The 26,887-nt window shown below is 34.4% G+C and overlaps 4 protein-coding genes across 7 annotated transcripts; 2 read left to right on the top strand and 2 right to left on the bottom strand.

Annotated features, from left to right (window-relative positions):
• Positions 1–362: 362 nt before the first annotated feature.
• LOC145091614 (uncharacterized) lies at positions 363–3,216 on the bottom strand. 2 transcript variants are annotated; one of them, XM_079029369.1, is made up of 5 exons: positions 3,003–3,216; positions 2,383–2,551; positions 1,466–1,590; positions 760–818; positions 363–597 (listed from the first exon to the last, which is right to left on the bottom strand). In XM_079029369.1, the coding sequence occupies exons 2-5, from the start codon at positions 2,530–2,532 to the stop codon at positions 584–586; spliced, it is 348 nt and encodes a 115-aa protein (XP_078885495.1). In that variant the 5' UTR covers positions 2,533–2,551; positions 3,003–3,216; the 3' UTR covers positions 363–583. The 2 variants fall into 2 exon arrangements, with proteins under 2 accessions (XP_078885495.1, XP_078885497.1); XM_079029371.1 differs by having other exon boundaries at positions 2,383–2,505.
• A 9,408-nt stretch (positions 3,217–12,624) lies between these two features.
• On the top strand, positions 12,625–16,197 carry LOC145091613 (rab GTPase-activating protein 22-like). 2 transcript variants are annotated; one of them, XM_079029368.1, is made up of 4 exons: positions 12,625–13,508; positions 14,277–14,412; positions 14,513–14,562; positions 14,668–16,197. In XM_079029368.1, exons 1-4 carry the CDS (start codon positions 13,324–13,326, stop codon positions 15,896–15,898), a joined length of 1,602 nt encoding a protein of 533 aa, XP_078885494.1. In that variant the 5' UTR covers positions 12,625–13,323; the 3' UTR covers positions 15,899–16,197. The 2 variants fall into 2 exon arrangements, with proteins under 2 accessions (XP_078885494.1, XP_078885493.1); XM_079029367.1 differs by having other exon boundaries at positions 12,626–13,169.
• Positions 16,198–18,305: 2,108 nt separating this feature from the next.
• LOC145091612 (protein HLB1-like) lies at positions 18,306–21,471 on the top strand. Its single transcript, XM_079029366.1, has 13 exons — positions 18,306–19,124; positions 19,257–19,376; positions 19,460–19,529; positions 19,612–19,725; positions 19,807–19,941; positions 20,028–20,057; positions 20,154–20,216; positions 20,315–20,380; positions 20,478–20,606; positions 20,696–20,731; positions 20,800–20,919; positions 21,004–21,156; positions 21,245–21,471. Exons 1-13 carry the CDS (start codon positions 18,661–18,663, stop codon positions 21,353–21,355), a joined length of 1,611 nt encoding a protein of 536 aa, XP_078885492.1. The 5' UTR covers positions 18,306–18,660; the 3' UTR covers positions 21,356–21,471.
• YSL1 (YELLOW STRIPE like 1) lies at positions 21,437–24,226 on the bottom strand. Of its 2 annotated transcripts, none has more exons than XM_079029364.1 (7): positions 24,107–24,226; positions 24,005–24,068; positions 23,543–23,914; positions 23,292–23,455; positions 23,106–23,200; positions 22,867–23,004; positions 21,437–22,784 (listed from the first exon to the last, which is right to left on the bottom strand). In XM_079029364.1, exons 2-7 carry the CDS (start codon positions 24,021–24,023, stop codon positions 21,557–21,559), a joined length of 2,016 nt encoding a protein of 671 aa, XP_078885490.1. In that variant the 5' UTR covers positions 24,024–24,068; positions 24,107–24,226; the 3' UTR covers positions 21,437–21,556. The 2 variants fall into 2 exon arrangements, with proteins under 2 accessions (XP_078885490.1, XP_078885491.1); XM_079029365.1 differs by having other exon boundaries at positions 24,005–24,074; positions 24,107–24,215.
• Positions 24,227–26,887: the final 2,661 nt, after the last annotated feature.

The following is a 26,887-nucleotide window of genomic DNA, read 5'->3' as shown; positions in this document are numbered from 1 at the left end:
GTCGATTTTTTATGTATTTGGGACTAAAAATCAGTCCTTAATTCATCGAAGTATCAAAGACTTAAAATCAGTCTTTGATAATATTTCATTCAGTCTCTAATTTATTTTCTACAAATCCCCAATTTGATTATATATCAGTCCCTGATACTATCTTTTAGGTACTAAATATCAGTCTTCTATAATTTATTAGTCAACCCTAATATTTTTCATTGGAATCTCTATCTTGTGTCATATCAGTCTCTTATACTATCTTTCAAGGAATAAATATTAGTCTTTGATATTCTCAAGTTCATTCTTAAATTACAAAATTAGCTCCAATTTTTTTTATAAACTTAAATGAATTATAAAAGAATAAAAAGCAATTAAAATAATCAGTTTTACTTAAATTAAAACTTAAATGATCTTACAATAATATTCTCAATATTAATAACAAAAATATCTTTCAAAAGACATAATAAGTCTAAACATTATGCTAGTAATTACACAAAACACTAAACTATCAAACTAAATACTAGTTCAAGAAGAAACACAAAAGTTGAAGTGAAGATTTGATTTGCATAATTGCTCCTCTTCTTTATCCAACTTATGAACAGTTTCCTATAAAATAACCATAACAAATCACATAAAAATATGTAAGAATATCACTAATAATCAAACCACATTAAAGAACAATGAAAAAAATAACCACACAACTTTCAAACTAATTAGGCAAAAATTAATATAAAATATATAAAATATTGAAGTAGATAGATATATTACCTTCCAAAATGATAACAAGATCTCCATGTTTGCTCAAACTTATAGTACCTCTTTCAAACCTACAATAGTTGATAAACATGTGTAATAACACAAAACAAACCAACATAAAAGCAACAATCAAAATTACCAATAAACTCATGATAAACGAGCTAGTAGTGTATCATTTCCAAATGAATCCATCTATAATATATGTGCATTTAAAAATAAAAGAAGCACAATGGTAAAAGAAACAACTTGTGAATAGTGATGAGCAAAGGAACCGAACCGGCCCGACCCGGGAACCGACTTCGACCAGAATCAAGAACCGAACCAGACCGCCGGTTGTACCAGTTCCAGTTGTATCGGTTCCGGTTCCGGTTCCGGTTTCGGTTTTTGCCGGGTCTTCGATGTCAGAACCGGCCTTCGAGGAATAGCAACGTATTTTGAAGAAAAAATTATGATCCTAGAGATCCTCATGGATCAAAACCATATCCTATACGACCAAACATATGAGTTTCTTATTTTACTAAACTTAGTTTTTAAATTATTTTTAACGTGTAATCTGTTCATTTTAATCTAAAATTATTAGTCTATATATTGCAATATAAGTTAAATGAATAATCGTGACTACATCTTTTGCTTTAAAGTTATGTATTGCAACTTTCGTTTTATTATTCTCCACAAATCTTAAACCAATTATGAATCCTAATTGATATTAATGGGTTACCTTGTGTATCTCGACGCACAAGTGGAAGTGATTATAACCCACAAACACATGGCAGTAACCATGCATGATGCATTATTCCACCACAAGTCATCATGTACATTCCCATCGCATGCATGGTGATCCTCCTGCCTCATCCATTTATCATTAATAGCTTTTTACTTAACATAATTAATTAAGAGCCTCAACACATACCACACACATAAGTAAACATATCGTACATCGATTGTGTTAATATGTATGGTTACTTAAGTTGATAATCGCATAAAGCATCGCTTAAATGACCACCGTATACCTGAGTTTATGTGAGCCTGATTACGTATCCCTCAGGAGATTATTTCGTGGTTTAAACATGGATCCAAGCAAAAACCATGAACCTTTACTGGAAGCACTATCACAACCCATATACCCTTGAAAGTCCAAAAGCCGTGGGTTTTTTTTTAAGATTGTCCGGTCCGGTTTCGGGTTTTGGGCTGGTTCCAATGACCAGTTCTTACCGGTTCCGGTTCCAAAAATTGACAACATTATAGTATCGGTCCCGGCCCGGCCGATTCCATCGGGTTCCGGTACCGGTTTCGGCCGGTTCCCCAGTCCATATGCTCATCCCTATTTGTGAAACCTTGGAATGAAAATACTCTTCAAGATACTATGTATGAAACAAAATGAGAATGCTTTTGGTCATAGTTAAGGAAATGGAAGTGTTCATTTGAGAGTTCATAGTAAAATAAATTGGACAAATTCCTACACACAATCAAGTTGTCATGCAACATTGGTGTTAAGGGGCTTGGTCAAAAAGCTTCACCCCATATCACCATTTCATCCCTAATTATTCATTCTTGTTATTAAATGAATAGATTAAATTACATATGAAAATCAAAAAGAAATTCCATGATTGAGAGTTGAAAAAAATAGAAACAGACCTTTGTAGTAACATTGGATATGCTAGGGGCACAAAGATTAATTTGATAGACAATGAGATCGCTAGCCATAGTCAAGGCTAATGAATGACTTGAATGATCCCTTAAATAGTTGATTGCAGCATCCTGAGAATTATTAGGACATATATACATCTCATTTATGGGCTTATGGCTGAAAGACAAAAATATGGGATAACAAATGTTGGTTATCATTTTTACCTTCCATCTATCATATGATAACAAATAAATACCACAAGCGGGTTTGAGTAAAACATATTTCAGTATTTAAGTTGTTGTTGAAGCATCAATATATCCGACTTTAAAACTATTTTATAAATTCTAAAATTAATCAGTGAAGAGAAGCGACTAAAGGAGAGTATCTAATGGTAGATGCTAAACTATTATGAAGTAAGAAATCAAATCATTCTAAAGAACCAGTCAAACCACTAAACAAACAAGACAAGTAACGAACGAAGATTGTCTGATAGTAGATGCTAAACTATTGTGAATTAAGAAATCAAATCGTTCTAAACAAATAGTCCCCAAAACATAAAATTATTCATATGACTACTACAAGCAAAAATCAATATAATACAAAATGACATAGACGAAGAGAAACATACAGTTATACGAGGAGGGCATACGATCTAGGGCTATGCAGGGAGGAAGAGAGTGAAGCAGGGGAAGAGGGCCGACTGGAGAGAGACGACTAGGGCGGAGAGATGGAGCTGCGAAGCAAGGCGGACGATCTAGGTTAGATCCGTTGAGCAGCGGAGCATGTTTGCAGGGAACAGGGAACCACGAAGACTCGTTCCAACTTCTTAATTGATGAATTTCGGAAGCGGGATTTTATGATATGCTTTTTCATTTTCCCGCTAGGTAAGAAAAAGAGGCGGTTCTCAAAAATCTTTTCAAGTTTTACATTTTGAGGTTTTTAAATATTTTGATTAATTTTTTTTCTATGAAATAAGGTTTTTTAAATATTTTAATTTATTATAATTAGTTAAAATAATAATTCAAGTAAATATGATATTTTGAATGTTTATAAAAGAGGTAGATGATAATATGATCTCATATTTATTGGAGGGTATAATAGACACTTGAGAAAAATAATGATTTAAAGTGATAACAAAATGTTTAAAAAAAATATTTAGGCAACTATCATATTTTGTAAGTTTATAAAAGTTAAATATGGATATTTTAGGTTTGGGAAAATATAATATTTTGATCTTTAATATGATTTAGGAACTAAAATAATTATGTGAGTAAGCAAAATTATTTGAGACATATATTTAGTCTGTGATATGTTTTATCAAAATAGTATTTGTGACCGATTCATTAGTCTCCAATATATATATATATATATATATATATATATATATATATTTCCCTTCAGATTCAAAAGTGGCTAGCCTATCCAAGACTAAACTTCAGTCCCTAATAAGTTTCCTTTGAATATTATTTGTGATTGATTTATTAGTCTCTTATATATGACATCTATGACTAAATAATCAATCTTAGATGCTAAAATTCGTTTAGTTATAAGTGTTCAATCAAATTTCAAATGGTGCCTATTTATTAGGGACTGAAATCCAATATTTGGAAAGTTTCCCATCTAGAGGACAAATTGGTGCAGTTGTATCAATAACTGAAATTTAGTCCCTAATAAGTTCAATGCACAATCAAAACTGACACATGTATTTCAGGGACTGAAATTCAGTCCCATATAACTTTCCATCCAAAGTAAAAGTTGGCACTAGACTATTCGAGACTGAAATTCAACCCCCAATGTGTTCCAACCAAACATAAACTAAAGCAAACAGATTTGGGACTAGATTTTAGTCTCAAATAAGTATCATCAGTCTTTAATGATTCACAAAATAAAATCAGTCCTATATAGTATGAGACTAATTCATCAGTCCCAGATACAAGGTATCCAAGACTGATTAATTAGTCTCTGACGTTTTAGTCACAGAAGCACCTTTTTCTTGTAGTGTATATAGTCAATACAAAGTTTATACACAAAATTCATAGCTTAATATAAGTAACTTCATAATTTCATATACATAATTCGCAACTTAATCTAGTCAATTTACAATTCAAACAGAAAAATTCACAGCTTAATACAGTCAATTCGTAGTTTAAAAAGAATATTCAAGGTTTAGTGTAATCAATTCACATTTTAAAATAAAAAAATGACAGCTTAGTAGACTAAATTCACATTTTAATACACAAAAAGTAGTATTCACATCCATATTATCAACTTAAAACACTTATTACAATTAATACACAATTTAATATATAAAATTCACAAACCAGTATAATAAATTTAAAGTTTAATTCAAAAAAAATTATATATTCACAAGTTTATAGTAGTTAAAACTAAGATTAACAAAATTATATGACAAATGAGAGATTAAAATATCAAATTCACACATTAACAGAAAAAAAAAACTAAACTAAAATATAATAGAGATCTACAACAAATGCAAGTAGAAAAACATAATATCAACTTAAAACTTTTAATTCATAGTTAAATACAGAAAATTCACTGTTTAATACCCAAAAAATATATGCATTCAAAAGCATATTTTTAACTAAAAAATTTAATACAATCAATTCACAGTTTAATACAATTAATTCATAGTTAAATATACAAAACTCACAGCTTAATATAGTCAATTTACAGTTTAAACAACAAATTCACAGGTTAATGCATTCAATTCGCAATTTTAAACACAAATATCACAGCTAAATACACAAACTTCATACTTTAATATAAAAAAAATATGCATTCACAACTTAATTCACAGCTTAATAACTTACCAAATTTCATTGAGGTATTTCATCAAACACCTTATGTGCATCTTTTTTTTCAGAACTTCCTTTCGTAAACACCATCAATGTAAATACCATACACACACCAGATCTAACCTGAAAATGGACAAAAACATCAGATCATATGTCGATTTGTTGGTGTTTTGACCAAAAATAAGAGAAACAAAGATGTAAATGAGTTATACATGGGAAAGAGGTGACACATAACAGATTTGGTACAAATTTGACAAACATTTTGCCGGTGATGGAACATTTCAGAGAAAAAAAATAAGTTCAAGAGTTCTGGAACAAAACATTTGTATAATAACACCAAATTCTCAGATCTACATCAGATCTGAATTTATCTAGAGGTGGTTGGACATCTGGAGGCAGCGCTTGGTGGTGATGGCAGATCTAAAGTCGGGGGTTGTAGATATGAAGGCGAATGCACCAGATCTGAAGGTAAATGCTTCAGATCTGAAGGAGGCGGCTCCGAATCTGAAGATTGTTGTATTCCGGCGACGACGACAGTGCCGACGTTGGTGGTGGTGGTCGACAGCGGTAGAAGGTAAGAGAGAGAAAGAGAGAGATGAGAGAGAGGTGAGAGAAAATTTTTCTTGTGAGATTATATTGATCAAATATATCATATGATTTAAGTTATAAGGTAAAAATAGTGGTTTTTATGGTTCTCATTTGAACCTTTACCTATATATATATATATATATATATATATATATATATATATATATATATATATATATATATGGGAATTCCAGAAGTAAATTGAAAATAAGTTCTAGACCTTTACGTGCACCAAATGCAATAAAAACTTGTATTATTATATTAATAATAGTTTAGTTCCTTATTGGATTACATGATGAAAGCGCAGAGTCCTTTTTTGTATTTTACCCTAGTCGAATTGGGACATAACTGAGCATGAAAAAACTCTTAAGAGTCTTCGATTTTAGAACCTATAGCCACTTGCCACCTGTTCATCCAACGATTCATGTGTGAAAATAACCTGCAAACCAATATGAAACCATCATTGGCAAAGCTTTGCAACTTCTTTACATAAGCAGATTAGCATACACTAAACCTTTTGCTATAAGCATAACCATCACAAAACCCACATCAAAGAATGTATATGGAAACATATTGTATCAATTTTTTGTATAAACATGATTTCCTTGTGGTGATTCTTGTAAATGAACATCATGATAATATTGTATTCTAGTGGAACAGGCAATTATGACAAATTTTATCACATAGGTATGGGCATAATGAAGACTAAATGAAACAGAAACATAATAAATCATGCAATCTTCATAGTTTTTCATTCACTTTCAATGAACAAAATGAAAGTTAATAGTTGCATATGAAATGTGTATATTAAATGCAAATAATGAAAGGTTTGTTAGCCCTAAATATCTACTGAAGATCTGAATGAAATCGAATTATAAAGGTTCTCATTTAATGCTTTAGTTTTCTTTGTTTAGCATTTGCATCTCCAACAAAAGTTAGTAATTGCATCTCATTAAATGCTTCAGTTTTGTTTAGTCAATGATTTTTTTTATAGATGTACTTTTATGAACGTATAGAACATCAAACATCCAACGAGATTTCTAATTTCCTCCAAATCCATTCAATAACATAATCAATTTATTTAAAATCAAAGCTACTAACCTTAATTTTTGGAACCCATTTTCTTCAATTTAGCATCATTGTCTAACGTAAAACAAACCTACATCATATCATAAATACCATAATTGAGAAAAATAATAAGATTGAAGATGTCCGATGAATCATTTCAAAGCAATAAAATGAAATAAATAAAAAAAAGTTGAAATCAAACCTACGACAGTGGATGGTGGCGGGATAACTGGTGCCCAAAGTTAGGGTTAGAGAGTAGAAAGAGAAATGGATTAGACATAAATTATTCATCACGGAGAGAAACAACCAAACAAAAAAACAGAACTTTAGAGAATAAGAGAAGAGAATCAGTGGTATATTGGTTAACAAACAAAATTGAAGAAACATACCCTCAAATGATTTAGAACGGAACCTAAATGAAAGGAAAATGAGGAGCGTATAATCAATTATGAGCACTGGTAGACCTTTATTGAAGTGATTGTGCGAACAATTTCCAGCGACTCGATGGAGGCTGTTCATCACCTATTAAGAGACATTTGTGCAAATTACAAACATCGCAATATGACATACAAGAGAAGCAAGAATGAATACGTGCTAGGATATCTGAAGCCACCAAAGTGAAATTGATTTTGCGTCGATATGAGATGAAAAGGGGAGAGGTCTTCTGGAGGGGAATCGGAAAATTTTCTGGCAACTCTTGGGGGACATCATCATATCGATTGGAAGGGAAGCGCTAGTCGCACACATACTGAAAGGTCAAACACATGCGACACATAGGAACATGAGACGTTGTGAATCGACGTTGATGCCATGGCGTCGTTTGGAAAGCGATTGACGTGGCGTTCAATAAAGTGCGTGAAATTGATATAGGAGGCAGGAAAAAACAGTGTTTTTATATATAATAATGATATATATATATATATATATATAGGAACCAGATATGATTCTATTTTATGTTAGGATAAATAGATAATACTATATAATAGTATTAGAAGTAACGTTGTTGAGAAGACAAACGAATAATAATACATAATACTCTGTATGGAATATATATATATATATATATATATATATATATATACACTAAAGATAGGTTAATGTCACCTAATAATAGAGTTGGTATTAGAGGTTAGTTACAGACATTGTAATCTAGTCTAGGGATAAGCTTAGACTTATGGAAGATACATAGTTCAATTAAGTTTGATATTGGGTAGTATTGTTAGGAGAATGTGTGCAAGCTAGGCACAAAGAGTAAAGTTATGTTCTGTGACACTCTCAGGTGTCGATGTATAGTTGCTTTGTATGAAAGTAGGTTATAATATTCCCCTTATATGACCAAAAATGGTGGGTACAAATCAGTTAACTGTAACGGTATGTTTGGTGAACTCCAAGAGTAGGTGACAACACTTGATCATTCTAGATAGTCTTTTGAATTACGTTGGTGGTGTGAGCTCATTTCTCACATACGTAGATGAAATGGGATACCATATTCGTCAAATACTCTGATGACCCATATGCCTTTTATGACTGCACCAACTAAGGAAGCCCCTAGCTGAGTAGTCAAGCTTTTAACCGTTCATCAGGAGAGATAATTTCTCCATGATAATCTTTGAGGATCGATAGTAATAGATAAGCATATATGGATGTTGTATGGTAATGGTTGATTTTGCAGGTATGGTAATTAAGGAATATTATCATAATAATATTATGGGATTGAAATCCTTATGCATCTCACCAGGTTTCCAAACCCGACCCACTCAATTTATATGCATCACAGGTATCAAGAATTAAGCTACTGGAACTTGATTAGGAAGCTGAGTGAGTAAGAGACATCATGCAATAGAGTTTAAGACCATTAGGTCTTTACACTATAACTTATGTTTTTGTATTAATTATGACATCCTTAGGGTTTTATTAAATCGAGACAATCACTTGTACTTAAAAAGTTTCAAATATACTGGGAAATTCTGCATGAGGGATAATGCAAGCGTAAAGAAAAGTTTTAATTGGTTCTGAAAGTTTGAGGATGTCACACTAAGTATCAAACAGTTTGAATTTGATCGAGTAAGACCAAACCTTTTACAATACTTAATAAAAATGCAGAATTTCATATATACCATTCCTAAACATCTAAATATCGTATTTGCCCGACCTAAACTTAAAATACTGTATTTGCCCTTCTTAATGTTTTTTAATATCATATATACCCAAATATATTTTTTAAACAATTTTTATTGATTTATAATCTTTTTATCATTTTAAATTCATTAAAACTAGAAAACATTGGAAATGGACAATTTTACCCATGCTTCTAAATTCCAATACAACATCAGGTGACGTGAATAATTAACTCACATCCTGCTTCATCAATTGTAATTAATTTGACTATTTTAATCCTGCTTCATCAATTGTAATCCCTTGCTTCTTCGATCGCAACTTAGTTGCTTCTTCCCTATCGCACACGAGCAGCCTCCTATTCCATCCAGTTGTTTCACATGCGCATCATGCATCAGGTAATTAAACACAAATGAATTGTAGACCAATTTGTCCCCTACTGCTACCACCACCAACTTGGGTATAAAAACAATGTAAGTGAATCAAACCATAAACAACCTCAGCAGACTTAGTAGACTTAAGAGCAGAAAATAAATGAGTTGTAGATCAATTTGTTTACCTCTAAAGGGATTATAATCGAGACTCATACTGAAGTATTACTTACAGAGTATTAAAAAGATAACCACTTTCATTAAACCAGAAAACCAAAGTCAAACATGGATAAAGTCACATGCTATTCTAATCGTTCTATGTATCTTTTCCTGTCAACAACATGTTGACAAGAGATTTATTCACCCTTGTTAATCCTTTGGGAGAATACTTTTACATTGGCAATAGAGAATCATATACATATTTCACTTCAAGTATTGTTATTAGGAAAGCTAAATCTGTTGATTTTCTATTTCTTGGATCTCTCTGCCTTATTATTGATTTGACTTGGTGACTAATGAAGGAATACATGGGAAAACGAAAAACCCTTGACCAAATGACTGATAATTGGGAAGCAATGTTGAGCTTGAAGTCTTTAAATGGAATATCCACCTTTTGTCTCAGATAAGGAAGGGGATATAGGGTATAAGGTATAAATACTTATGGGTATTGGTGATTGCAGAAAGAAAGAGACGCCATGAAAAAAACCGGCAAGACGACGACGGTTACCGATGATCGTGAGGAAGACGACCCATAAGCCTCTTCCTCATAAAGTATTCCTGCTCGTGTGCGATAGGGAAGAAACCACCAGTTGCGATTGAAGAAGCGAATGATTACAATCATGAAATATGTTGCGATTTAAGTATTCACGTGATTTGATATTGGAATTTAGAAGCAAGGGTAAAATTGTCCATTTCAAATGTTTTTTAGTTTTAATGACTTTAAAATGATAAAAAAGATTACAAATCAATAAAAATTGTTTAAAAAATAGATGTGAGTATATATGATATTAATAATCATTAAGAAGGGCAAGTACGATATTTAAATTAAGTTTAAGTCGGGCAAATACGATATTTAGATGTTTAGGAAATGTATATATACGAAATCCTGCCTAATAAAAATCATATAAAAAACCTCTAAGCAAAGTCTTTCATACAACGAAATCATATTAAAATGAAGGTTGTATCCTAAATCATAGGATCATAAATGTTCAAATACAACAAATAACAAACAAAGTAAAAACCATACAGAAAACTTGCATGTGTAAGCATTGAAGTTATAGTTATGATCGGCAACTCATATGATAATAAAACATATAGTTTGACCCACATTCGGTTTAACAAATATATGTTGAGTTGCAAACACAGCAAAATGATAAAATGATCATTTTCATCATTCAACATAGCCAATCAGACATATAATTAAAAATCATGGTTTTAGTCAGATGTAGATTCGATGAGAATTCATACCCAGTTAGACTCCGATTCAGTTAGATCTGACTCAATCATCAATTATCAAACAACTCGTGAGTCAGATCTGATTGAGTCAAGTGTGAATCTGACTGAGTAAGAGACATTTTAGAGGAGTTAGTACCGAGTAAATATAAAACAATTTGAATCTGATCGAGTTAGACACAACCCTTTACAATACTCAATAAAAATCATATCAATAGCATTTAAGTAAAGTCCTTCATACATCGAAATCATATTAAATCGAAGCTTGTATCCTAAATCATAGGATCATGAATGTTTTAATACGCAAACAAAGTACAAACCATACGGAAAACTTGCATGTGTAAGCATTGAAGTTATAATTATGATCGACAACTCATATGGTAATAAAACTTGCACGTGTGGTTATGTTCGTGCTTTTGGTTGATTAATCCATATGTTTCATATTTTAATATTCGTAAATCTAAAAGTTTAATGTGATTTATATTTGAAAATACATGTGGATGGGTGCTTGTCTCCCTCTCATTACATTCTTAACTTTCGCATGTGCAAAGTCTCATTATATTCTCCTACATTATAATCCAACTTGCCTTTTCCTTTTATTCAAAAATTCCCTCTTCCCTAAGTTTCCTTGCCACTTTTACCAAATCAATAATCAAATTAATAATACATTATTTTGAAAAAAAAAAAATCCAAAAACACAGTTTCCATTCAATTCTTGATATAGTTTTTATTTATATAGACAAATATGAATCCTTTGCAATATTTTATTTTATAATAACAAATATGAATGGGATATACGTAATTCACAATACCTGTTTACATTGTTGATTGTTTATTTGTTTTTGATACATATTAGTTCATTGAAAGTACTGGTTTTTTTTCATTTGATTGTGGGAAGTTCAGTTATGGTGTTTGGTGAATATTCTGACGTATAATGGTTTTTTCATGTTAATCAATAATGAAAGCTTTAATAGTGGAGTCAGTTTGTGAGAATCATGACATTCAATGTGCTCATAATGATTTTTCTTTAATTTGATAAAATTAAATAGTTATTTATGTGGAAACACAACAATTTGGTTCTAAATCGCTTTGAGATAACTCTAATGCGACGTATACATTTTATTTAACCACATAAACCAATATATTTACATTTATTTATAAATAAAAACAATTAATTTATTTTTTGAATAATAACAATAGAATTACATTTATCTTTGTGCCCTTACATATGTTCTTATCTCTATAACTTTGGAAATAATCTTACGTATAAATTTAAATATATAATTTCAAAAAAGAAAAAAAACCAGCTCGTTTCAAAAGTGAGTTATTAAAAGTTATCCACCCGATATTTTCCTTTGGTAAAGCAAGAATGCGAATCTTATTTACTTTGTAGCAATTTATGGTCCTTCATAGTACTCAAATAAATACAATAAAGTTACATATTCAATATAATCCATCTACATATTTAAATATAGAACTCAAAATAGATTCAATGAAGTTCCAATAATAAAAATTATCAAAACTTCACCATAATGTCAAAATTAGATGGGAAGATAATTGATCAAAATTCATTTAATCGGTCAACACATGTAACTTGTTAATATGAGCAATATTAAATTATTAATGAATAGACTAGGTTTATCTATTAATATTTTCTTTAATGTGGCCAATTAATAAATGTGTGATTTTATCAAATTACGATCATCAGCTATATTATAAAAATATAAAATAAAAGTAAGTCTATAAAAAGAACAATATTTGATGCGATTTGTTCTTTATAAAAAGAGGAGTTTAGAAAAAGTTTGGGCCGTGGGGTTGGGCCTGCTAAAAGGAAAAGCTTTGATAACTGCCCTTCGATAGGACACACAAAGATGGCTGATGGGAGTGTGTGTGTGTGAGAGAGAGAGAAAATAGAGATGCAATCGTCGTCGTCATCATCATCGTCGTTTATCATCAAACATAATTAGATTCGAGTATTGTGCAGTGGATACAACAGAAACAACACTCCGAGGCAAAAATCAAAGCACTTAGGCATTGTAAGGGGGGCCGGGGTGGTGTCAAAGAGGTTATGGTGTGGAGGAATTTGGGGAAAACAACGACGAGGAGGAGGAACAAGGTTAATAATCTGATTTCATTCCTGTTGGTGTTGCTTTTCTCATTGATGTTCGACGTCTTCTCCGGTGGTGATGGTCGTCGGACAGGTTACGGTTTTGTTGAAGGCGCCGTTGGAAAAAGCGATGGAGGTTCTGGTGCGATTTTCTGGATTACCGGTGGCGGTGTTGGTGCTAGTGGTGCCTCTGGCTCCCAATCTAATGTCGGAATAGCTATCGCCATGACGGTCATGGCTGGCCTCGCCGTGGCCGCCACCCTCGTTTACTCTAATAGGTAAAAGAAGAAGAGAACATTTACAATTACTTCAATTAGTCGTCCTAATCGAAATAGATCAATCGGAACCCTAAATTCCTAATTTCATTCCCTAGGCTCGTATAGATTATAGATATAGTTACTTCACATATAGATTTACTAGAAAAAAGGAAAGATGTTGGCCTCACAACAGAAACATCATGTATTGAGAGCACTCCGGCGGAATCACACTTCGTCACCATCATCTTCGAATTCGTCCTCTCCGACATCGTCGTCCTCTTCGTCATCGTGGATTCATTTGCGATCAGTCCTATTAGTCGTTGCTTCTTCATCATCATCCTCACCAATTTCTACTACTAGGTCAGTTCCCTCATTCCTCTTTCCTCTCCTTTTCAGATCTCGATCTCCAACTACTATCTTTTACTCCAAAAAAATGCACTGATCTCTTGTTTCTCAACTTGCTCTTTCGATCTGTTCTACGTTTTTTTACTTCTGTATTCAAGGCACCTACCTTTCACCAGATATTGTATTCCTCCTTTTTTTCTCAAGTTTCTAAGGGAAGAAACGTTCAAACTGCTATAATTATTTCCTTTTTCTTTTCTCCCAACGATAAAGATGGCTGCCATTTGTCCTCATGTATAACGAATTAATCGACACTGTAGCTTCGGTGCTATTGACTTTCTTAAAAAATAATTTAGAGAGGAACAGTCATCTTCCACCATGGAGTTGCGATAGTTCTGCCCCCTCAAATGTCTTATCATATTGTTGCATATAGAGATTTCGTTGATCAAATGCTTCAGTATAATTGTAGCCTTGTAGAATGAAGGGGAGGGGATGATGCCAATGTTTTTGTTCCGAAATACTTTATGCCTCTTTTCAAATTCTATCACTCTGTGTAAGACATGTTAATATAGACTGTTAAAAGATGTATTAATCTTCTGTTAATTTAATCTTATACAAAATATATCCCCAACTTTAAAGTAAACCGTGAACTTTTTAATTCTGAAAACTAAAGAAACTGCACACTAGTTGTTTCTGAAGTCTACTATGTCATCTACAGTTCCTTGTTATTCTGTTTGATTCTTGATCCTACAATAACTGTGTACACTCTCATGTATTGTGATGTAGGGGTCACCTTCAATCCCCATGGTCAAAAAGGAGAAGAAAACATGCTCTTCAGCCAAAACAATGGAAAGCTTTATTTGATGAAGATGGAAGACTATGTGATGGCGGGGTGAAGTTCTTGAAGAAAGTTAGAAGTGGAGTATGTTTGATCTTTAATTTTTAGTTAACTTTCTGTTATCATATCCATTTTGGCATTTGCTTCTGTTATCTGATCATTTCTGCAATACATCTTTACGCAGGGTATTCATCCTAGCTTAAGAGCAGAAGTTTGGCCCTTCCTTCTTGGAGTGTAAGCACCTAAAACCTATCTCCTTACACTCATGGAATTCTTGAAACCCATTTATAATGCATTTGAAAAGGAAACTCATTCTGTTATATGAAACCCTTCTTGCAGTTATGATCTTAAAAGTTCAAAAGAAGAACGAGATGCTGTTAAAACTAAGAACAAGAAAGAATACGAAAATCTTAGAAAACAGTGCCAACAAACTTACATACGAAGAGATAACAGCACTAACGACATAAGTGACAGCAACCATGATAGTGATGATGTCAGCAACCACAATGATAGTGGTGAAGTTGTGGACACAGATTCCCACCAAGTAAAAGAAGAAATCAGTGACACCACCACCACCACCACCACCAACAACAACAACAATAACGACAACAAAGATGGTGATGATGTAAGCGAAGTGACTACCAAAACTGACACATGTTCATCTGATTCTGACTCATCTGAAGAAACCGACAACATGGAACCCTCTCCTGCCACACCACAAAAACCCAAAACCACAGAAGAAGTTAAAAGCAAAACCTCACTTCCATACAGATCGGAAAGTTTCGCCACGTGGCAAAGAATCATCCGGCTGGATGCCATCCGGGCGAACGATGAATGGATCGTGTACTCTCCATCACAGGCATCGGTGTCCGTAACAAAAGCACAAGAATTAGCAAAAAGTGTAGTCCTAAAAGACTACACTCATCTTGAAACATGCAGAGTCTTCCATGCTGCACGTTTAGTTTCAATTCTGGAAGCATACGCTTTATACGACTCAGAAATCGGCTACTGTCAAGGAATGAGCGACCTTCTTTCTCCGATCATCTCAGTGGTGGAGGACGACAGCGAGGCGTTCTGGTGCTTTGTTGGGTTCATGAAAAAAGCGCGCCATAACTTCCGGTTAGACGAGGTGGGGATCCGGCGGCAGTTGAATATTGTTTCCAAGATTATTAAAGGGAAGGATTCGCATCTGTACAGACACTTGGAGGAGCTGCAGGCGGAGGATTGTTTCTTTGTGTATAGGATGGTGGTGGTTTTGTTCAGACGGGAGTTGAATTTTGAACAGACGTTGTGTCTGTGGGAGGTGATGTGGGCGGATCAGACGGCGATCCGGGCGGGGATAACGAAATCCGGGTGGGGGAGGATGAGGCTGCGGGCCCCACCCACGGATGATTTGTTGCTGTATGCGATTGCTGCTTGTGTGTTGCAGAAGAGGAAGATGATAATAGAGAAGTATAGCAGTATGGATGATATATTGAGGGAGTGTAATAGCATGGCTGGACATTTGGATGTTTGGAAGCTTCTGGATGATGCACATGATTTGGTGGTAACCCTTCATGACAAGATTTAGAGCAACTTGCTTCTTCTTTTTATTTACAAAAAAAAAATGTCTCTTGTCTGTCTGTCTGTATCTGGTTTTGAATAAGTTACGGATATTCCTCAACTTTTGTGCCCGCACTCTCATCCCAACCGAGTGATGGTGGCTTTTTTCTAAAAACTAATTCTCAAAAATGTTTGTTGTTCTCAGAGAATGATTAGTATTTGTCAAAAAAATTCTGAGATATTTTATTCAGAACTATGGTCATGGAGAAGTTATTGTATTGTTGTCCTTGTTTCTGCATTTGGAAAACTATATGCTTTTTCGTTTTACTAATATGTCTTGGAGTTGGATCAATGACAGGAACATATGATACCATATCATTTATTTTCTGGATTGAGGTATTACTTCTAAATTTTCGTTTTTTCCAAGATACATATCAATCTGTTGTGTATAGATCATTTGTTTTACTTTGTAAGATCGTGATTGCAAGAGTGGATTGGGATCGAATTATCCCCCCAAATCAAAGTATATTGCTATCTACTTGTTGACAAGTTATATAAGGTTTGGGAAAAGAACGATAAATGTTAAATGATTTATTGATATTATTTTCCCGTTTTATAGTACTGTTATCTTTTTATTGTAAAGCTCTTTTACCAGGTGAGTGAAACCGGAAAAACTAAATAAAAGGACAAAATTTTAAGGCTGTGTTGGATTATTAAACAGAGATTAATTTTTAGTGTTAGCAAAACTATAGAATTTATACTTTTACACACTAAAGACCTAATTAAAAAAATATGGGATTGGATCATTGTACGATCTATTTTAGCTACGATCTTGCTACAAAATTGATCTAGATCGTGATGATTTCATGATTTGTTTTTTTTTATAGATATGGTCAAATAGTTTCATTTTTAATGCTAGTAAAACTAGATCGAATCTCCGTTAATATTATTTTTCATCATCAGGTTCACGAAAGTAATGCTTGACGAAAATAGTCGACATAATGGTTCTAGTAAAGTACCAAACCAAATTCAGTAATACCAACGGAAAGTAAATTGTTGTCCAAAAGGACAAGACTCTGTTGAAAAATATATTCAATTTTGATGGAAGAATCAACTAGATTTATAGATTTAAAATTTAATTCAGAGATGAATGTTGCTTCCATCATTTTTGTATTTACGGGTCATTTTCCAAATGATAACAATATAATTGCAATTGTTGTAACTTGGATCTCGTTGTACAAACTTTTGTTTTATGGATCGTATTTTTCCAAAACTAATAAACCATTGAAGACCTTATCTTAGAAATAGAAGCATAATTTCTTTGTAGATAAGCCGAAAATTGAGTTCCTTTAAGTTTTTACACGATGACCATAGTTAAGTTTTGTTTTATTGATTCATGTTCAAATTCTTATACTATTCAGTTCGTGTGGCTATGGAGGTTCATTTATAGTGACTCCAAAGCATGAGACATAGTCTCATGTTTGCAACAAAAGATTAGTTGACACACGAAAATTGGCTCGGAACCTCGTTAAAGAAGTTCCCTTTCAAAAAAAAAAATTTGGATTCATCTTTAAGGTTGTCAAAAATTAAACTTGTGAAAATTATGCCCCCCCTCCCCTCCCTTATTTATTTATTTTTTGTGCACACTCCCTCATTTTGTAGACCCTCTAAGGCTACCCGGTATGGGAGGCATTTCACACGTCTTGGGCTGAGGTGACAGCCTCTCCCACGCGTGAACACCACCCCCAAAGCCGGTGGGCTGCATGTGACGTGAATGGAAAGACGGAAGAATATGCTGCATCTGATTGGTGGTGAACCTGGTCCCTCACAATTTCCCTCTCTCTCTCTCTCTCTCTCTCTCTCTCTCTCTCTCTCTCTCTTTCTTTTTGCCCCCTTCACCACCAGACCACCGGTGAACACCATTTCCATACCCTGGTGGGTTGGGTGTGGAATTGTGAAATATCTATGTGGCATCCCAAACACGCGTGACCATTCCGTATGGCCTAACACCAACACATTACGCCTCCTCCTATCGGGTCTCCGTTATGCAATATGCACCATCACCTCTACACTGACTCTCTTGTATATATGGTTAATCCGCTAATAAAAAACTAACATACCTATCATCTTTTGATCTCTCGATTTTTCTTTATCACACATGGTTGATGAAATCAAACCCGACCAAGAGACGGTGGTCTGTTTAGAGTTTAATAATAATAATAATTAGATAAATAGTAAAACAATCATTTACATGTCTTAAAAGTCAATGATCTCCACTTCAAAAGGCCAGAAGATAATAAACCTAATGATTTTAAAAAAAATGAAACTATAAATCTGTATTGGTAAAAGTAAAAAAACCATGCAAACAAAAAATTTAGATCTCAAAATTTTATTAGAAAATGTAACATTTTGTAGAAGAAAATATAACTATGTTTTAAAAAAATGTAACACTTTGATAAACGTTAGCTTCAATTTTCAGAAAAGAGACAAAGGAATATTATATTTATGAATTATGACAAACCAACCTACTATACTATTCATGCAGAGGAATTGGCATTTGGCAATTCGCAGTTCTGGAAGCTTGAGAATCCATGCTACGTTACACATTTGATCATCGGTTTAGTGGTACCAGTCCATGACTAATTGTTCATAAACCATAACGTATATCAGGATTTTGTTTTGGAAGATGCTACACTACAGTAAACCTAGAAGAGGGGGTGTACCATCGTAAACGAACGGATTTCTGAGATTGGATGTGTCATGTGTGAGGGCTGATTCATTGATTCAACAATGTCTACGAACCATGACCGGTCGGAATCACAAAACGGCGACTCGGAACACAATCCAGATCCCAAATCTCCTCCACACGAAGACCCTGCGATCCAATCGACGGACGGACCATCACCTGGCAACGATGTGGATCACCCTTCGAAGCTCGACCAAATCATTACGTCCAATGATACTGATATCGATTCGACCAATGTTGATCCCGAACCGGAACTGGAACCGGAACCCCCAAAAGAACCAACACCTACTGTGCTGCCGAAAGACCAAATCATTCCGTCCAATGATACTGATATGGATTCCACCAATGTTGATCCGGAACCGGAACCCCCAAAAGAACCAACGCTTACTGTGCTACCGAAAGACGAAGCGAAACCGTCTGTCGCTATGAGAGAATTGTTGGGTGAACTGAAGAATGTCGATGTCAATGAAGATTCTCCATCGGCAGCAGTTGCCACGCCTTCTCGTAGGTCAGGCTTCTCCCAATTTGGTTTTTACATGTAATTTCAGTGAAATTCCTGTATAATAACAAATCAACTCATGTAAAAACCTAATTCTTCATTACTTTCCCTTTTGCATGCACTCAACCTGCTTCACTTCAGTCAAGATAACAAACAACCTAAAGGACGAAATAGTGCTGCCATGGCCTTGATCAATAGTATCTCGAGTTCTGATGAAGAAGGAAGGACAAGGCAACGAATGCTTAAGTTTGCTGCAAAGAGGTGTAGCCATGTTATCCATACTTCACCACTTCCTCTTTATATGAATATGTGCGTTTTTCATATAAAGATTGTCATATTTTCAGGTACGCAAGTGCAATAGAGAGCAATCCAGATGATTATGATGCACTATATAATTGGGCATTGGTTCTTCAGGTCTGTTTCTGTGTACTTGTGTGGCTAAATAACGTTCATATTGCTGTTTGTAATTGGGCACTGGTTCTTCATGTGATTACAGGAAAGTGCAGATAATGTTAATGCAGATACTAATTCACCTTCCAAAGATGCTTTACTTGAAGAAGCCTGCAAAAAGTATGCTGAAGCTACCAATTTAAACCCTGCCCTTCATGATGTGAGAAAAAACTTAATCTGATTTTGATTACAATTTTTTCCTCTTAACATATGCTAATTTCTACCTGTTGTCCAACTACAGGCTTATTATAACTGGGCTATTGCCATATCCGATAGAGCCAAACTCCATGGACGTACAAAAGAAGCTGAAGAACTATGGAAACAAGCAACAAAGAATTATGAAATAGCTGTCAAACTAAACTGGAACAGTCCACAGGTAACTTTTTAAAAAAAAATGTAGCTCTATTTCATTTCTAAATTCTCTGCTTCTTGTTTATGACTTTTTGATGAAATTACATTCAGGCTCTGAACAACTGGGGACTTGCTTTACAGGTGCTTCATTTGAAACTTTCTAATATACTCCTAAACATCTTATATGTTTTATTTATGTATATTGATTAACATCACATCTATAATGGTGTGTCACAGGAATTAAGTGCAATTGTTCCTGCACGTGAAAAACAGACTATAGTAAGAAGTGCAATCAGTAAGGTAAACAAATATTATAAAAAGTAAAAACTTCACCTTTTTCATATAATTTTTCACCATGAATGGATTGTTATTAACCACATTTATAACCACCTATGAAGTTTCGTGCAGCAATACAGTTGCAATTTGACTTCCACAGAGCAATTTACAACCTTGGCACTGTTCTGGTCAGTTAGTTTATGTAATTTTTTTCCCAATATAATAATATCATCGTATATACTATTTATGAAATTTTTGTCATGAATAATCTTTGTTTTGTTGCAGTATGGATTAGCAGAAGACACATCAAGAACTGGAGTACCAGTTGTTGGAAATGAGATTCCTTTCAATGAATTATACAGTCAATCTGCTATCTATATAGCTGCTGCTCATGCATTGAAACCAAATTACTCAGTTAGTATACCGTATACCTTCTTCTATTGTTTCATGCAGAAATTTCAAAATTGTTTAAATGACCTTTTCGTCCTTTTGTATGCATTCAGGTTTACTCCAGTGCCTTGAAGCTTGTCAGGACTATGGTAAATGTTATTCATTAACATTTACATAAAAAAAATGATAATTCATTTTTTGGATTTTGTTTTTGCAGCTTCCTTTACCTTATTTAAAGGTGGGTTATCTTACATCCCCACCAGTGGGGAATCCAGTTGCACCACATTGTGATTGGAAAAGATCTAAGTTTGTTTTGAACCATGAAGCACTTCAACAGGTATATGATTCTATTCTTTTTTTTTTTTTTCTGTTGATGTTAATTAAGTGTTAATGATTCTTACTTTTCAATCAATTATTGTAGATTCATGATGATCAACAAAAACAAATATCTGGAGATCGAACAAGTATCCGAGTTGAAATTCTGAATATTGTTTCAGTAAAAGAATGCTCAGATTTGACTTTACCACTTGGTCCTTCCTTCTCCATTGATACAATTCATGGACCATTCTTCTTGGTACTTCCCATCTTCTCTCTTTCCAAAATTTAATCAACAATTTAAAATGTTTAATTAATCAATCATATGTTCTTTCTTTTCTCATCAGATTGCAGACTCACGCGAATACATGGACACATGGCTCGATGCTATTCGCCTAGTCTACACAATATTCGCCCGGGGTAAAACCGATGTTCTAGCTGGGATAATAACAGGATAGAATCCTATTCCTATCATCCTATTTCACTTGATATTCTTTAATTCTTTCGCCTTTTTTTTTCTTTGTATAAAAATTCAATCATTATAGAATAAACTCCAACTCAGCATTATTCAACACATCAACTATGGTTAACAACAAACATTACTAGTTTACTACTACCGCCTCTAATCTTTCCCAAAACTAATCACAAAATTTATAAATCTAAGAAGAAAAAAACTTCATACAAATAGGAGGCCTAATTTTAGCCAATGCAAGAACCGAAGCTGGTAGGGACCACATACCTTCACCACAGATCAAACCAGAAGCAACCGCAGGCACCATTGAATCCGCCTTTTTAGCATTCACCTTGTGCCACATAAACACAATCAAACTCCCAATACACATATCAATAGCAAAATACCCACCTACCAAAAAAGGAACAGCCATACATATTGGCAATGGCATCCATTTCCCTATCTTTTTTGGCAACATATCTTTAATCATATTAATCAACACAGCAAACGCGAAAAAACCATAACAAAGGTCCAAACAGTGTTTAGGTAAAGCCGAAAAACCTTGCACCCCAAGAATCGCCAAATTTCTGTAGATTATCGCGTATGGTGCTTTGTATTCTCCATCAGGGTTTCCAATATCAAACGCTTTGTAGAACAAAAAGAAGCTCAATGGTGACACCATGCACCCTATTGCTGTCCCGATTGCTTGACTCACAAGCATCGTTCTTGGAGAAGTCAACGTGAGTTGACCGGTTTTCAAGTCGTGCATCAGTATGCAAGAAACCGAAACCACCGATTTCACCAGCCCACATCCCGCCATTCCCGCCACCACCCCGTCCTCTTTTCCCGCCATTGCCGCCATCATGAAAAGCCCGATTTTCCCGTAATTGTAAGCCATGTTGATGTCGGTCAACCCGGCTCCATACGCGTTACAAAAGGCTAAAGATGGAGCAAATATGTAGGAGATGATGACATAATACCATTTAACTTCGGGAAACATGTATGGGATTGCAATCACAGCAATTATAGCTAAAGTTATGTATCCGATTGCTCCTATTGACATGGGTATGTTTTCTCTTAAGAAAACCTCGTTTTGTTTTAGCTCAATTTCACTCACCTTCTTCTCGCTAACTGGATTGAGGGTTTTGTTCTTGAATCTTCCGTGTACGCTCATGGATGTGATGTATAGTATCTTGACGAAGTTGTATAGACCATCTCCTAGGATCAGAGCAATGGAGATAAAGGCTTTGTAGCCATTGAGACTTTTCATGCTGCTTTCAGGCAAACCATCAGGATACCAGTCTCCTTTGTTTTTTCCAATTAAGGGCCACATTATACCCCATGAAACCACAGCTCCAATTAGCAATGACAAGTTCACAATGTGAGGACAAATCATCCCGGTTCCCACATAAGTCATACTAAAGTCAAAGTAAAACCTACAACCAAATTCAAACAAACCCACCCCATTAATCAGAATCGATGGAAAAAAAAAGTTGAAGTAAATAAGAACAGACATACGTGTTCTTCCAAGCTTTTAAACCGAATGTAGGAAACTGAACAAATCCGCAATCTTCTTCTTTTCCTGTGAAGAACCACTGAAAAAAACCCCATAGAAAGCTTGCAGAAAAGTACTTTGCAAATCCCTTCACTTGCTTCCTACAATCCAAAGAATGAAATCATGAGTTTTTTTGACATATTATTATGATATATGTCTAGTTTGAAAAGAAATGGGTTAATTTAAAAAATAAAAAAAATACTTTGCCATATCATCTCCTTGAGTATGAAATCCATTAATAAGAACCGCAGTCGCCATCCCACTTGGAAACACCAACTTATAGTCCACGATTAAAACCTGCAACACCATTAAGCAGTCATGAAATATATATTTATTTATATATAAAATCAGAAGAAAGGAAAAGAGATGGATAGATAGATAGATGTACCTTGCGTAGTGGGATCAATACAAAAAGACCAATAAAACAGACCAAGAAAGAGTAGCCCATCATCCAACCAACACCAGGCTCTTTATAAGTCCCTGGAGAATTCACACCTCCAGCCATCTCATATGTTTTCTTGTTTAATCCCAGTAAATAAGATCCATATCCACCTACACAATCATCAAAAACCCATTAAAAAAAAAAGAAAGATGTTGATGATGATGGATGATATTTAATTGAATTGAATTGAATTTCACCTCCAATAGCAATGCTGTAACAGGCAACGGAACATGTCTGAATCATGGTGTTCTCATGTCTAGTAAAGGGAACAGATGAAATCCCTGATTTCTGAAGCATCTTTGTCCAAGTCCTCATGAACACAAAAGCAAGAAGTGCAGCCGAAACATTCATATTAGGTGTCATTCCAGTTGTCAGATTCAATTTCATTGCTATGATACTGTAAATACTCCCTATAATACAACTCGCCACAATCCCACGAACCGTAATCTGCTTTGTCCATGGCTGCAGCCTCCCTGAACCACCCTCCTCCACACCATCACCATCATTTTTCTTCGCATCTTCCATTTCACCTCTTTTCTCTCCCTCGATCTCCCCATTCATTACGGATCCTACATCAACATTTCATTATTAACTAATTAAACAACATAAAAACAAACAATCCAAATTGCAAATATATACGTATGTATGTTCTCCCTCACCTTTTATATCGGGTACCATTGAAGCACACTCTTTGATCTTACTTATACTTGTATATATATATATATATATATATATATATATATATATATATATATATATATTCCCTCCCCTCCAATATAATCGAATACAAGTTTGGATATGAAACTATGAATGTCTTGCGTTTTCTTTGTCCATCCGACAAGTATAACAATAGAGTCTACTCCTATTGTGCTTACAAACACAACTAGTATTTGAAGGATGTTACTTTGCACTTTACCACCCTCTACTTCCGTTTAACTCTAAATTTTGGATGTCACATTTTGTCATTCGTATTCGGTTGAAAACGAGACCAGTAATTCAGAAGGTTACGTTTTTAATTTAGCATCTTATACCTTTTTGTTTGAAATGACATTACATAGTTTTTTCGTTGAGATTGATCTCAAATTTGAGTATTTTAGTTGATTAAAGGACATGAGATTGTTTCGTTAAGTTTGGACTCGTTATGAAAACCAGTATAAGTGTGAGGGGTTAATGTGCAATAATAGTTTTCTTCGAATTTGATTTCTTAGATATTTATTCTGTTATTATTCTAAAGAAAATTATTGGTTTCGTATAGTATTTTGCATACGTCGTTCTATCTTTGTTGATAGAAATCATTAACAAACACATAATTTAATTTGGCATATAATGTTCTTAAAATATTCAACTAGCAATCAAATAGTTTCTGACATATAATGGCTGTATTATATAAATATGGAGCAAACATACATTTTGAAGTTGAACAAAATAAAAGAAAAATATGTGCAGGTAATGGAATTTAGAAAATAATAATAATAAAAAAATGAATAGAAAAAGTGAAAAGACCCATGGAAAATGGTGACCTCACAATCGGTTGATGGTGTATGGTAAGGAGTGGGAAAAATTGATCCCGTTTTGTAAGGTTGTGATTTGGAGATGAAAAAAGCGTGTGGAACATTTACTCCTCTCTCATTGCCTCTCCACATCCTTCCCTATCACAATTTTATTCTCTTAAATCTCTTTTTATCATTTAAGAAATAAAAAATTATAAACCAAATCATCTAACCAGCTTTAGATTAACCCATCTCAAAACCCCACATGATGCAATACAGATAATGTTTTGGGCATGTTTTGGTTTAAAGTTTAAATCATAAAATTCATGTGTATTACAACATGTTTCAAGTTATATCATGTAATATTATAGATTTTCAGTTTTGTCCATATTTTATTTATGTTTGTTACTTAATGGGGTATGGACGCTAGCACACGTAAAACCAGGCTAACTGAGAAACCCGATGAAAAGCCATAAACAACAAATAAACATGAGCGGGTAGTCAACCCGCCAAGATGTACGGACCACATACACCAAGAATTGTCCTATCTCATGTACATAACATATAAAGCAATATATGAGGAAACACAGAAAAGACAACCTTATTTTATAATAAGGGTCTTACCATTACAACCTTAGGACCAAAGCAAGGTTTGAAAGAAAAGACTATGAACCGGGTAAAACCCAAATTATAAAACGAACCTCGAAGCAATCTATAGCAACTTTACTCAAATCCTAATCCAAAGCATGACATTTAACTTAGGCATCAGAGAGCAATACCAGGGTCTCATCCTCGGTATGGCTTTCTAACCTAACTTTGTCAATTCTGTGCAACGTGACATCTGAAATGCTTAGTGGAGGAAACCTACATAAGGGTAGCCATATACGCACTCAGGATATCACGTAGCAACATTGGCGCCATCCATATACAAACATGCAAGACAAGTAAAACACTTTGTGCCCTCTTCCTGATACACCTTTTAGCCCAATCAACATAATCCATGCCTTTACACCAACCATCACAACAACTTTGACCACCGGAACCCCTTATGGCATCCTCATCCCAACAATAAATACCACCTACCACTCAGCCAAACGTGCAACCTAAGACATAGGCAAACGACCAAACGACAAAAAAAAACTAAGAAGGCTAGGCAGGCAATCTCAGTGACAATGGAAACGACCAGTAGTTTGAGCACGTCCGAGAGAAATATGTCTGGAAGACCTACAAGGCCAACCCCTAGAAACAATGACACGACAATGCAGACATTACCACCTTTGCTACAACAATACCTCGCAAATACCACAATTACCCAACAAAACACACCGTCATACATGCCATTACCGCTACCATTCCCATACACACATTACTAATCATCCTGGCCTCCCCAACATCAGCCAATATATGTTTTACAACCCACACCAAGAGGACAATCAATGTCTCATCTGCAACAAACCACACAATTGGCAAACAACAATAGACAAAATAACACATATGGAGATGCAAGCACTAGACGGGTCTTGAGGTCAGACAACTTACCTCTGATAAGAAGCACATGCGAGTACCAACTACCAGTCGAAACGAATATACCAAAAATTACGAAATATGACAGGACGGGTGATCCAGATGACCATATTGAGAACAATAGATGAAAAATGGATGTTTACTATCTGGATGAAAAATATTGGTGTATATTCTTCCCAATTACTTTATTAGGCACAACACAATTATGGTACAATGTTTACCAACGGAAAGCATACACGACTTCAATCAGTCCAGGTAAGAATTTGTGGGACATTTCGTCCAACAAAGAAGATACACGACAGAAGCACAAGCTATATTGTGATCGTTCAAAGGTTCAACAAAACCACACTCAACACACCGGAGAAACCAGATAACATGGTGATCGTCGTCTTTGTATATGGGTTGCGCCCAGGAACCCTATTTAAGAAATTAATTGGTAAACAGTCGTCGTCAAGAAAAGAAATTATGGAGAGAGTTCATCAGTACATGAAACAAGAAGAAGCAGCATCCAAGAAATACAAAACCAAC

The sequence above is a fragment of the Lactuca serriola genome, chromosome 3, assembly GCF_051521515.1.
Source record: "Lactuca serriola cultivar US96UC23 chromosome 3, Lser_US96UC23_V15, whole genome shotgun sequence".
Lineage (NCBI taxonomy): Eukaryota > Viridiplantae > Streptophyta > Magnoliopsida > Asterales > Asteraceae > Lactuca > Lactuca serriola.
This window is presented reverse-complemented; position numbering and strand designations above follow the sequence as displayed.